The sequence below is a fragment of the Carlito syrichta genome, unplaced genomic scaffold (genome assembly GCF_000164805.1).
Source record: "Carlito syrichta isolate Samal-C Ts95f unplaced genomic scaffold, Tarsius_syrichta-2.0.1 Scaffold302456, whole genome shotgun sequence".
NCBI lineage: Eukaryota > Metazoa > Chordata > Mammalia > Primates > Tarsiidae > Carlito > Carlito syrichta.
This window is the reverse complement of record NW_007246552.1, coordinates 35069-47613: the sequence shown is the minus strand read 5'-3', so window position 1 is coordinate 47613 and position 12545 is coordinate 35069. Positions and strand designations below refer to the sequence as shown.

The following is a 12545-nucleotide window of genomic DNA, read 5'->3' as shown; positions in this document are numbered from 1 at the left end:
CTCGAACCCGCGGTGTCAGGCAATCCACTCACCTCAGCCTCCCAAAGGCGCGGGATTACAGGCTGAGCCACCGAGCCCGGCGGAGAAGTTTTAACAATTAGAACAACTAGTGAAAATGGAGACATCTTGTTGCTGGAAGTATTCAAACAGAACTAAATGGTGATGTCTCCAGTCTGCCATGGAGAGGGACTTTCTGTGTGGAGAGGGGAGCCAGATGATTTCTCAGCTTCCATCTAGCTTGGAGGCTCTCTGTCATTTGTTGACATAGGATTCATGGACATTAGATGGATTAGCCCTTGAAATAAGAAATAGACCCAAGCCTTCAAAGATTAGAATTGTCTCTTCCCCACCACCCCTGCTGTCTGTTTTGGCCACACTCTGAGGGAAGGGGCTATTAGTAGCTCATCACGGTGACTCTGGTTCCAACTCCACTTCCTGTGAGTGTTTGGGAGGAAATGAACAGCTGAAGTTGCCACTCCTGCGGTTGGAGGCCAGGGAAGCCGAGCAGAGTTCAGAGTGGGGAATCTTGACGTCATATCCAACAGCAGATCTGGCTGAACCTCTCAGGCCCTGGCAGCTCACTTGTTGACTGAACTGAGGTCTTAGATGAGCCTACTGCTGTTGGTCATGTGACTGAATGGACAAATGGAGAGCTCTCCATGTTGTGACCAACAAACAAATTTCACCCTGGGATGACACAGAGCTTGTGCTTTGAACCTGAGGCTCTGGCAGGGCTCAGTTGCAGACCTGGAGTGGGTCGCTGTCCATTAGACTGCCTCGACCTGCTTTTTCTCACTCTACCCCTAGAAGTGATACAGTTCAGGGGCAGCCCTGGTTACGACAGAGTTACTGCAGTCCTTGAGCAAGACTGGGGGTAGGTAATGTTCCATGTCCGAGCTATGGGCTCCTCACCCGCTCCTCTCTTCTGTTGAAATGTAGTTAGAGTTTAGACCAGGCACAGTAGCTCATGCCTGTAATCCCAGCACTTTGGGAGGCCAAGGCGAGAGGATTGCCTGAGCCCACGGGTTCAAGACCAGCCTGGGCAACATGGTGAGGCTTCATCTCTACAATAAATCAAAAAATTAGCCGGGTGTGGTGGCATGTGCTTGTGCCTGTTGTTCCAGCTACTTGGAAGGCTGAGGTAGAAGGGTCACCTGAGCCAGCAGGTCGAGCCTGCTGTGGCCATGATGTGCCACTGCATTCTAGCCTGGGCAACAAAGTAAGACTCTGACTCAAAAAAAAGAAAGAAATACGGTTAGAGTTTGGTACCAGCTGTTCCACTTTGGGTCACAGTCCACCAGAGAGGAAGTGTCTAGGTTAGGTTCAGGGCATAGCCCTAAGGTTCCAGCTGATGATTCAGATCCGAGTTAATCGACTGGCGTGTCCTTTGGAGGCAAGTTTGGGGTAGGAGGAAGAGCATGATAGTCAGAGTTGGCACACTTGTGTTGGTTCAAGTAATAAGGCTGTCGCAGGCAGGTCAGCGTTTCTGGCACCTCAACTGCCAAATCTGCAAAATGGAAATAGTGATCTGTGTAGAGTTCCCACTAGTCCCCTACTAAGTGCTTGTCCCAGTCCCCTCTGCTTCTTCTCCTTTGTGAAAACAGTTTCTCTTATAAATCCCAAGAATAAAATAATAAAGTGTCATTCTATATTTCTGTAAATGCTGTGTTATATGAAAAGATATAGCTTGAAATGGACCTGTGAACTGTTTACAATTGTCAGTCTCTAATTTCTAATATTTTTATTACATAGGCTGTAGAAAAGGGTGTGAATTGTGTTGATTTAAAATTAGCTTTGAGTGATTTATTGAAAAGGTTAGGTTTTATACTATTTTACATCCCTTGGTATTTTCACACTTCCTCAGTTCATAGATGCTTTTTTTTGGAAAAGATGTTAACATTTCTTTTTAAAATTTTTATTTTAAGGTTGTGAAGTACAATTTGTTATGTATACAAATGTTTGTTATGCAGGCACCCCTTTTAATGAGGTGTGCCCCCCAGCATATTCCCACTATGCCAATCCTTTTCTTATAGTATTATAATAGTTGTTCAAGGTCCACTCATGAGTGAGAACATGTGATACAAAAGTTAACATTTCTAAAATTGAATGTGCCATACGGTAAATGTCCGGAGAAACTTGCCAGCCTTTCTTTTTTTCCTCCAAATGCCGATATTAAGTGATGGTCTCCTCAGATCACAATCAGTTTGGAATGGAGGCCGTGCTTAGAACAAAGCTATTTGTTTCCATTAACTTTCTCAAGGCTTTCGGTGCCAAGAACTAAATAAAGCATCGTTTCTTCATAATCTAGGCAAGAAATTATGCGTATGTAGCATGCTGGTTGTCTGTGATTCTTTTCCTTACTAGATTTTTCTGCTTCACCACATTGATTCCCTCTAAGAGGACCTGACCTTCCTTTCCCAAGTCCCATATCCTCCAAGGTTAGGCCGGTCTTCAGCAGTCCTAGCTGGTGGATGGTGGTGGGGCTGGTGTGATTTTGGCAGGGGATAGTGTGGGCAGGAGGCTAATCTGGGGACCTTCTCCACCCTTGAAAGTGTGTCTGTGAAACCCAAACCAGAGAAGTTCCATGGCAGCCTCCAGCATTGTATGTTCACATGCTCACGGAAGAAAGGCCCCCCAGACACAGGGCAGGGGTTCATTGTGGGAAAGGCATCATCACAGCTGTCTTGGGCCATTAGCCTGAGCAGCCTCGATATGGAACTGGTTGTGATTCACGAGGCTTTCTCTCTGTCTTGGCCTTTCATCCTCAGCCTCTCCCCTCTAAAGGAGGGGCATAGCAAAAGGTAGTGAAACATATTTTCAGAATGGTCGACAGGGTAGTTCATGAGAACTTTACTATCTTTCTCCACTCTTGAGAACTTCTCAAGTAAGATAATCCTGTAAAATACTTATTCATAAAAAACTGTGGCTACAGTCCTATATCTGGCACAGTTTAATGCCAGTCACATGGTAAAGAGGAGGAGGATTGTTATTAGCAAACTAAACCCTTTTTTGTTGCAAAACAAGGAAATTGAGACTGACTTGTCATTTGTAGTGTCATTCTTTGCTATATATCTTGGGACCTTGTTTTTAGGGGTTTGTTTTAGAACTCAGTAAAGTGAGGTCTTTTAAGTCAGGTTACCCATAAGACTCTCTTTGTGGAGCAGACATATACATATTTTATCGAATACTTTCTTATTATATGTGTATTCTCGTTCCATAGATATCAGAGTTGCAACATGGAACTTTCTCATTCCACTGTCCAGGCTACTCTCATGGTCTATAAATCCACATAATACCATGGACGACATGGAGTGGCTTTGAGGTCTTAAGCACTCTGGACATGTGCTGTGCCAGCACATCTCACATTTGACCCCCAAAATGCTTCCAAAGGCAGAAGAGAGACATGTACAAAGGGTAGATGGAGGTGGATTCTGGGGGTAAATATAGAGTTATTACTTGGCTTATGAACTAGTGGGACAGTTTAAGTATTGGAGAATTCCGTTTCTATAGAATGATGTGTCCTAAAATAGTAATATTTGTCTGAATAAGTTTAACAAGTCACCAGATAGTTTGTTTTCAATCTTGTTAATGCCGGTTAAGTTCATGAATGTCTTCCAACAAACAGCAAGGCATTGAGCAACACTTTTGGATAGCACTTACAAGAGCTTTCAGAGAGGTTCAAGGAGATTATAAAGTTTTAAAAAGACAGAAGTAACTGTATAAATTGTACCCCATATCTCTGGACTAAAGAAAGAGACATTAAGTGCTATTGCCAAAATGTAAAATTTTAAAGAAAGAAAGGAACAGACTCTTGTTAAATCATGTTGTATGCATGTTCTTTTCAGACATATGAAGATCCATGAGAAGGACCCTAACAGTGCCACGGCCGCAGCTCCTCCATCTCCTCTAAAGCGCAGACGGCTGTCCTCCAAAAGAAAACTGAGTCTCGATGCCGAGTCAGAGAGAGAAGACCCAACACCAGCTAAAAAGGTCCTTTTGGCTCCCAGCACATGTGTGCCTCCTCACAGAACTTTAGTCAGAAGTACCTCTAATCTTTATTTTCACAGTGTAGGAACTTGGCAGACATTCATCCTAAGCTTTTAACCTGTATTTTTCCATTCTGTTTTTGTAAAGTGTCTAAGAAAATAATACCTGTGTGCACTTCCTCTTTGGAGCCCCCCTGCTGAGCCCAGAGATGGAACGAAGCACTTTTAGAACTGTTTCCACACTTTAAAAATTGTTTTTCTACCTAAAATGGAAGCTTCCTAAGTGTTTGAGACTTGTCTGTCTTCACTCTTTTACTTGTAGTGTCTGTCAGGTACTAGGTGCCCCATGAGGACTTACTGAGTGGATGAATGGATGGATGGATGGATGGTAGTGTCCAGTGAGTATTTGTTGTGTGAACAAATGAATGATCTGTCAAATCCTTAGTACTCGGTGAGGAACACATCCCTTTCCTATTATTAGAAATCTCTGCATTTGGTGTTGGCTTCTCTTTAGAGGCCCACCCATGTGGAAGACTTCCTTCATGATGTCTTTGTTTTTCTTTTTTCCTAAGATGGTAGAGGATGGGCAGTCAGGTGACTTGGAGAAGAAGGCTGATGAGGTCTTCCATTGCCCAGTATGTTTCAAGGAGTTCGTTTGCAAGTATGGACTGGAGACCCACATGGAGACTCATTCAGATAACCCACTAAGGTAGGACAAAGCATCAACTAGATCGTATTGATTCATGTTTCTCCTGGCATATATCATGTTCATATTTCTGTTACTCTACCCAGGGCTCCAGCAATTTAAATCATATATGGTATTAGTGAGGCAGTTAAGAAAGGTATTATTGGTTCCAGCCGCTCCGGGTTGGGCACCAGAGCCCCAAGAGCCATAGCTGTCGCAGGCGGTGGGTGGGTGGAGGCAGCACCGGACCTCCAGGCAGGCAACGGGCCCTGTCTGGGGAGGTACCCGCAAGCGAGCCGGGGCCACAGGAGCACGGAGGGACTGCCGGTGACGGGGCGGCGGGGACCTGGGATGGGCTGTCCTTGCCCTGGGACCAAACCTACACCCTGCTACACGGACAGATTGTAAGGCAGTGGGAAATAGATTCCAGTGTGCCCATACACCTGTTGGTGGATACTGGGATCAGCAGATAGATTCTGAATCACAGCTTCCCCCTCAGTCAAACCTCAAAACTGCAAAAAGTACAGCCCCCAGTCCACACTCCAGCCTCAAAAGTGAACAAAGCCAGAGGACCCTCATAAGGAAGAACAGGAGATTGAACAAAAGAAGTAAAAGCAACCCCACCTTCCCTGAAAAACAGAATTAAAGAAGGGGAGGGAAAGGGGGAGAGAGAAAAAAATCTACACAAATGAAGAAAAACCAAAAGAAGAATATGGGTCTCTCCCAGACCCCTGAGAAGGGAAGACACTGAGAAAACTGACTTCAGAATGCAAAAACGAAGAACCCCCAGAATGACTGGTCTCAAACTACAAACCTAGATATCAAGGCATTAATGGAGAGATTAAAAAGAATTGAGGAGCGACAAGAAGAAACTAGGAAGGAGTTGATAACTGAGATAACAGTAATAAAGAATACTGTGAATGAAATAAATAACAAACTGATAAGCATAGAAAGCAGAATTAGCCAAGCCGAAGAAAGACTCTCAGAGCTTGAGGACCAAAATATAGAACTAACCCAAACTGTCAAAAACATAGAAAAGAAGCTTAAAAAGAGAACAAAACCTTCTAGAGATGAGCGATTACTTCAAGAGAAAGAACCTAAGAGTAATCGGCCTTCCTGAAACAGAAAGAGAAACAGGCCACCTTGGAACAAACATTCCATGAGATTATTGAAGAAAACTTCCCTCACCTCATCAGTGACGTGAAAATTCAAACACAAGAGATTCAGAGACCCCTGCAAGACAACAAATGAGAAGACCAACTCCCAGACACATAATAATTCGCCTAAACAAAGTAGGTACAAAAAAAAAAAATCCTAAAGGCAGCAAGAGAAAAAGGCCAGATCACCTACCATGAAAGACCAATTAGAAGAGCAGCAGATTTATCTACAGAAACCCTTCAGGCTAGGAGAGCTTGGAGCCCTGTCTTCAAAGTTCTAAAAGATAAACAATTTCAACCAAGAATAACCTACCCAGCCAAGCTAAGCTTCATCAGTGAGGGAGAATTAAAATCTTTCCCAGATATCCAATCCCTAAGAACTTATGCTGCCACCAGACCACCTCTACAAGAAACACTTAAGAAAGTACTAAATACAGAAGAAAAGGAAAAAAGAACAACAACGTTCTTCACAAGAGTACAGGAAAAAGAGTTAAACACTCACGAACCAACCCCAAAACCAAAAGAAAGACAACAAACAAAGAGGAACAACAACAACAACTCTATAAGGGACCAACTCTCACATTTCAATAATTAGCCTGAATGTGAATGGACTAAACGCACCACTGAAAAGACATAGAATGACAAAATGGATAAAATATCACCAGGCAACAATATACTGCCTTCAAGAGACCCATCTCACTAGAAAGGACACGCACAGACTCAAAGTAAGAGAATGGGAAACAAGTTTTTAGGCAAACGGAACACAAAAGAAAGGAGGAGTCGTGATCCTAATTTCAGACAAAATACCATTTAAGCTATCAAAAATTTAAAAAGATACAGGCCACTGCATAATGATAAAAGCTTCACTCCATCAACAAGAAATATCTATCCTAAACATATATGCACCCAATATAGAAGTGCCAACTTTCATAAAGCAGCTTCTAGGAAAACTCAAGAGAGATATTGACTCTCACATGATCATAGCTGGGGACTTTAATACCCAACTCACAACCCTAGACAGATTATCAGGACAAAAAATCAGCAGCGAGATCTGGAACCTCGGTGTGACTCTTGAACAAATGGACTTAATTGATACCTACAGAACACTCTACCCAATGACCACAGAATATACATTCTAGTCATCACTGCATGGAATGTACTCTAAGATCGACCGCATACTTGGCCATAAATCAAGCATAAACAAATTTCAAAAGATCAAAATTTTGTCATGCACCTTCTCAGACCACAGTGGAATAAAAATAAGCATCAACACCAACAAGGTTCCCCCCAAACCCACAAAGACATGGACACTAAATAGCAGGATGCTAAACAACTCCTGGGTTAACAATGAAATCAAAACAGAGATTAAAAGATACCTGGAAACAAATGAAAATGAAGAGACATCTTACCAAAATCTCTGGGATGCCATGAAAGCTGTAGTAAGAGGGGAATTCATATCTATACAAACACACATGAAAAAAATGGAAGGATCACAAATTAACAGCCTAACAAGTTACCTTAGGAAGCTGGAAATGTAAGACCACCAAAACCCTAACTTCAGCAGAAGAATCCAGATCACCAAAATAAAAACGCAAATCTGGGACATAGATGACAAAAAGATAATACAAAAAAATCAATGAAACAAAAAGCTGCTTCTTTGAAAGGATAAACAAGATCAATGGTCCCCTAGCTAGACTGACCAAGAAAAAAAGAGAAAAAGCCCAAATAAATACAATCAGAAACACAAAAGATGAAGTCACATCTGACCCCGAAGAAATACAAAAGATCATTCGAGACTACTATATACACTTGTATGGAAACAAACTTGAAAACCTCAAGGGAATGGAAGACTTTCTAATATCACACAACCTGCCTAGGTTGAAACAAGAAGAAATCAAGACCCTAAATAGACTAATAACAATCAAGGAAATTGACCATGTAATAATAAAACTCCCTACAAAAAAAAGCCCTGGACCTGATGGCTTTCCAGCAGAATTCTATAAGACATTTAAGGAGGAGCTGATACTAATCCTACTGAAAGTATTCCAGGCGGTGGAGAAAGATGGAACCCTCCCCAAATCATTTTATGCAGCTAACATCACTTTGATATCCAAGCCAGGTAAAGATCCAACAAAGAAAGAGAACTACAAGCCAATATCTTTGATGAACATAGATGCCAAAATTCTCAACAAGATCCTAGCAAACCAGATCCAACAACACAAATCAAAAATCATCCATCATGGCCAAGCAGGCTTCATCCCTGGGACGCAAGGCTGGTTCAACATTCGCAAGACAATAAATGTAAATAAATACATCAACAGACGTCAAAACAAAAACCACGTGATTATATCATTAGATGCAGAAAAGGCTTTTGATAAAATCCAGCACCCCTTCTTGATAAAAACCCTCGAACATCTAGGCATACATGGAGCATACTCAAAATAGTAAAAGCCATCTACGAGAAACCCACAGCTAGCATACTCCTAAACAGACAAAAATTGGAACCATTTCCCCTGAAAACTGGAACAAGCCAAGGATGCCCACTCTCTCCCCTCCTGTTCAATATAGTATTGGAAGTCCTGGCTAGAGCAATCAGAAAAGAGAAGGCGATCAGGGGTATCCAAATAGGAAAAGAGGAAGTCAAGTTATCTCTCTTTGCAGACAACATGATTGTTACCTTGAAAACCCAAGAGAATCGTCAAAAGTCTCCTTGCACTGATAAAGGACTTTGGCAAAGTCTCAGGGTATAAAATAAATGTGCAAAAGACAATCGCATTTCTTTATACCCATAATAAACAAATAGAAACCCAAATAAAAAGCACAGTCCCATTCACAATAGCCACAAAAAAAAATGAAATACCTTGGCATCTTCCTAACCAGAGCCGTGAAAGACCTTTACAATGAAAACTCTAAACACTGCTCAGAGAAATCAAAGATGACACAAACAAGTGGAAAAATATCCCATGCTCATGGATTGGAAGAATCAACATTATGAAGATGTCCATCTTACCTAAGGCAATCTACAGATTTAATGCAATATCCATCAAATTACCAGCAATATTCTTCTCAGAGCCAGAAAAAACAATACAGGAATTCATATGGAAACACAAACGACCAAGAATAGCCAGAACAATCCTCAGCAAAAAAAACAAAGCAGGAGGTATCATACTACCAGACTTCAAACTTTACTATAAAGCTGAAATAATCAAAACAGCTTGGTATTGGTACAGGAACGGGTATATAGACCAATGGAATAGAATTGAGATTCCAGAAGCAAAACCTCAATTTCCCAACCAACTCATCTTCGACAAAGCCTCCACCACCCACCCCTGAGGAGAGGAGAACCTATTCAGTAAATGGTGCTGGTAAAACTGACTGACTACATGCAGAAGATTCAAACAAGATTCCTATCTATCCCCATACACAAAAATTAACTCTAAATGGGTCAGAGACCTAAATGTAAAACCTTAAACCATAAGAACCTTAGAAAATGCAGGACACACCCTCATGGAAATTAGAACTGGCATCCAGTTCCTGAACAAAACCCGGGCCATAAGAGATAAGATAGACAAGTGGGACCTCATTAAACTAACTAGCTTCTGCAAAGCCAAAGAAACCATCAAGAGAGCAGCGAGACAGCCCACAGACTGGGAAAAAGTATTTGCCAACTCCAGGTCTGACAAAGGCCTAACATCTTGGATCTACAAGGAACTCAAACGTACTGAAAAGAAAAAAAACAAACAACCCCATTATTAAGTGGGCAAAAGATATGAACAGACACTTCTCAAATGAAGACATTCGAGTGACCAACAGACACATGAAGAAATATTCAACCTCACTAATCATCAAGGAGATGCAAATTAAAACTACACTGAAATACCACCTAACTCCAGTCAGAATGACCATTATCAAAACTCAAAAAATAACAGCTGCTGGAGAGGGTGTGGTGAAAAGGGAACACTTCTACACTGTTGGTGGGAGTGTAAACTACTGCAATCTCTGTGGAAAGTAGTGTGGTGATTCCTAAAAGCTTTAAATATCTACCTCCCATGTTACCCTTCAATCCCCCTACTGGGAATATACCCTGAAGAACTCAAATGACTCTATAAAAAAGATACCTGCACATGTATGTTTATCGCATTGTTCACAATAGCAAGAACCTGGAACCAACCATGCTGTTCATCAAAAAGAGGACTGGATTAAAAAAATGTGGTGCATATACACGATGGAATACTACGCAGCCATAAAAAAGAACAAAATCATGAATTCGCAGCAACCTGGATGGAACTAGAGTCTATAATACTGAGTGATCTCTCACAGAAACAAAGATCTGAGTATCACATATTCTCACTCATATAGTGGACCTTGAACATCTATCATAACACTATAAGAAAAGGATTGACAGTGGTGCGAAACTATGGGGGTGGGTAGGGAGGGGAAGGGAGGTGGGATTAACGGTCGTCAATATCTGTCTGGGGACAGGGAGACACCCCTTATCAACAAGGGTGCCTGAACTATGAATATTTGTATACCTAACCCTTAACTGTACCTCACAATTTTAAAATAAAAAATATGTTTAAAATAAAAAGGCCAGTCTTGGTGGCTCAGCCTGTAATCCCAGTACTTTGGGAGGCCAAGGTGAGTGGATTGCCTGAGCCCACGGGTTCGAGACCCGCCTGGGCAACTTGGCAAGACCTCATCTCTACAATAAGTCAAAAAAAAAATTAGCCGGACGTGGTAGTGCGCACCCATAGTTCCAGCTGCTTGGAAGGCCGAGGCGGAAGGATCGCCGGAGCCCAGCAGGTCGAGGCTGCGGTGGCCAGGAGCGGCCACTGCACTCCAGTCTGGGTGCCAAAGTGAGACTCCAACTCAAAAAAAAAAAATAATGAAAATAAAATAAAGAAAAAGAAGGGTATTATTGTGGGGAAGAAGTTGGACTGAGAGTTGTCAGAGGGGTGGCTGCAGCCACAAAGTGTTTATGCGGTTCACTTTTCTTCCCTTCATTCTGGCAAAGTCCCTTGAAATCACTACTGAGCTTCCTGTGCACTAGGGAGTTGCCTATCACCAGTGCTACTTAGTGCAAGACACTCAGCTGAAAGTGGAGCCTGTTACACTTCAAGATAGATGACTGTTTTGCTAGTCCAGCTTCAGTTGTAGGGCTTCCTGGCTCCAGTGTTTCTGATCCTCGGCCTCACCAGGCAGAAAACATTGGGGGGAGGTGATAGAACTTTCCAGCAGACTTTAGGGGGACCTGTCTTTCTTTCTCTACCTTCTCTGATAACTCACCAAGCAAGACATCCTATGTTCATCAAAAAATTGTTGATGAACAGATAGATTTAAATATTTTTCCTACAGAATAGCCACTTTAAAAATGTTACTACCATTTGTATACCTAACCCTGAATTGTACCCCACATCTTTCTTTATTTTTTTAGTTGGAGTCTCACTCTGTTGCCCAGACTGTAGTACAGTGGCACACTCACAGCCACCACAGCCTCGATTTGCTGGGCTCAGGTGATCCTTCCACCTCAGCCTTCCAAGTGGCTGGAACTACAAGCACATGCCACCAGGCCTGGCTAATTTTTTGATTTATTGTAGAGATAAGGTCTTACCAAGTTGACCAGGATGGTCTTGAATTTGTGGGCTCAGGCAATTCTCTCACCTTGGCCTCCCAAAGTGTGGGGATTACAGGTGTGAGCCACCATGCCTGGCCTTGTACTCCACATCTTTAAAATAAAAAAATCAAAAGTCAGAAAATAAAAATGTTACTACCATAGGTTTTAGGCATTGAAAAGAGCAAAGAAGCTGGTCGTGGTGGCTCATACCTATGATCTCAGCGAGACCTCGTCTTTACAAAAAATAAAAGAAAATTAACTGGGCATGGTGGTGCATGTTTGTGATCCCAGCTACCTGGGAGGCTAAGGCGGAAACCCAAGAGTTTGAGGCTGCACTGAGCCATGATCATGCCATTGCAGTCCAGCCTGGGCGACAGAGTAAGACCGTGACTCAAAAATAAATAAATAAATAAAAGAGCTACTTAGGAGGCACTGCTGTTATTGAGTGACTTGAATGTGCCCCATCATGGGGGTCACACACAGCTAAAGGTTCATGTATGGGCAGAGGGAGCACCCGTATATGCTTGCAGCTTTGCATTTTAGAAGATAACTCCGGAATGTAGGAATTTGGGCATCCGTTTGCCTGAATCCCTGATATATGGACCACATTTCCTTCCTGAGGACAGTTGTTTAGCTATGACTTAGGAGTGAAAAGTTCTGAGTGAGCTAAAGAATTTTATGTTATGTGGAAAATGCCAAATTGTACGGTAACTTGAAGCCAGGTCAAATATCATTATCCTTAATCACTTTAGCTTGACATTTTTCCACTGGCAGGGGAAAAAAATTTATGAAGAGTTTAAACTGCTGGGCAGTTGAAGTGCTATAAAATGTCTTTATGGAACTTCCCACTCTCAGGAAGTTGCTGGATGTGATGGGGTGGGTATGGGCTGGTTGTCAGTCCTAGACCCCAGTCCTTTCTCTGCTCCGGTGAAACCTCAGCCAGCTACATCTGAATCTCAGTTTTCTCATCCTTCAAATTGAAGGAGTACTAGACCAGTTAATCCCTGTGTTTCTGAAAACTGTCTCTTAGCAGTCATTTTCTTCTGTCTTCCTTTTTTTTTTTTTTTTTTTTTTTTTGAGTCGGAGTCTCACTCTGTCCCCCA

The 12545-nt window shown here is 42.2% G+C and overlaps 1 protein-coding gene across 1 annotated transcript in view; it reads left to right on the top strand.

Annotated features, from left to right (window-relative positions):
- The window catches only part of RREB1 (ras responsive element binding protein 1), a gene marked incomplete at its 3' end in the record, with an annotated part of 150604 nt that overhangs the window by 103049 nt on the left and 35010 nt on the right, over positions 1-12545 (top strand). The window contains 2 exon segments of the mRNA XM_021711702.1: positions 3846-3990; positions 4559-4695. Of these exon segments, the coding sequence (XP_021567377.1) occupies positions 3846-3990; positions 4559-4695 (282 nt within the window).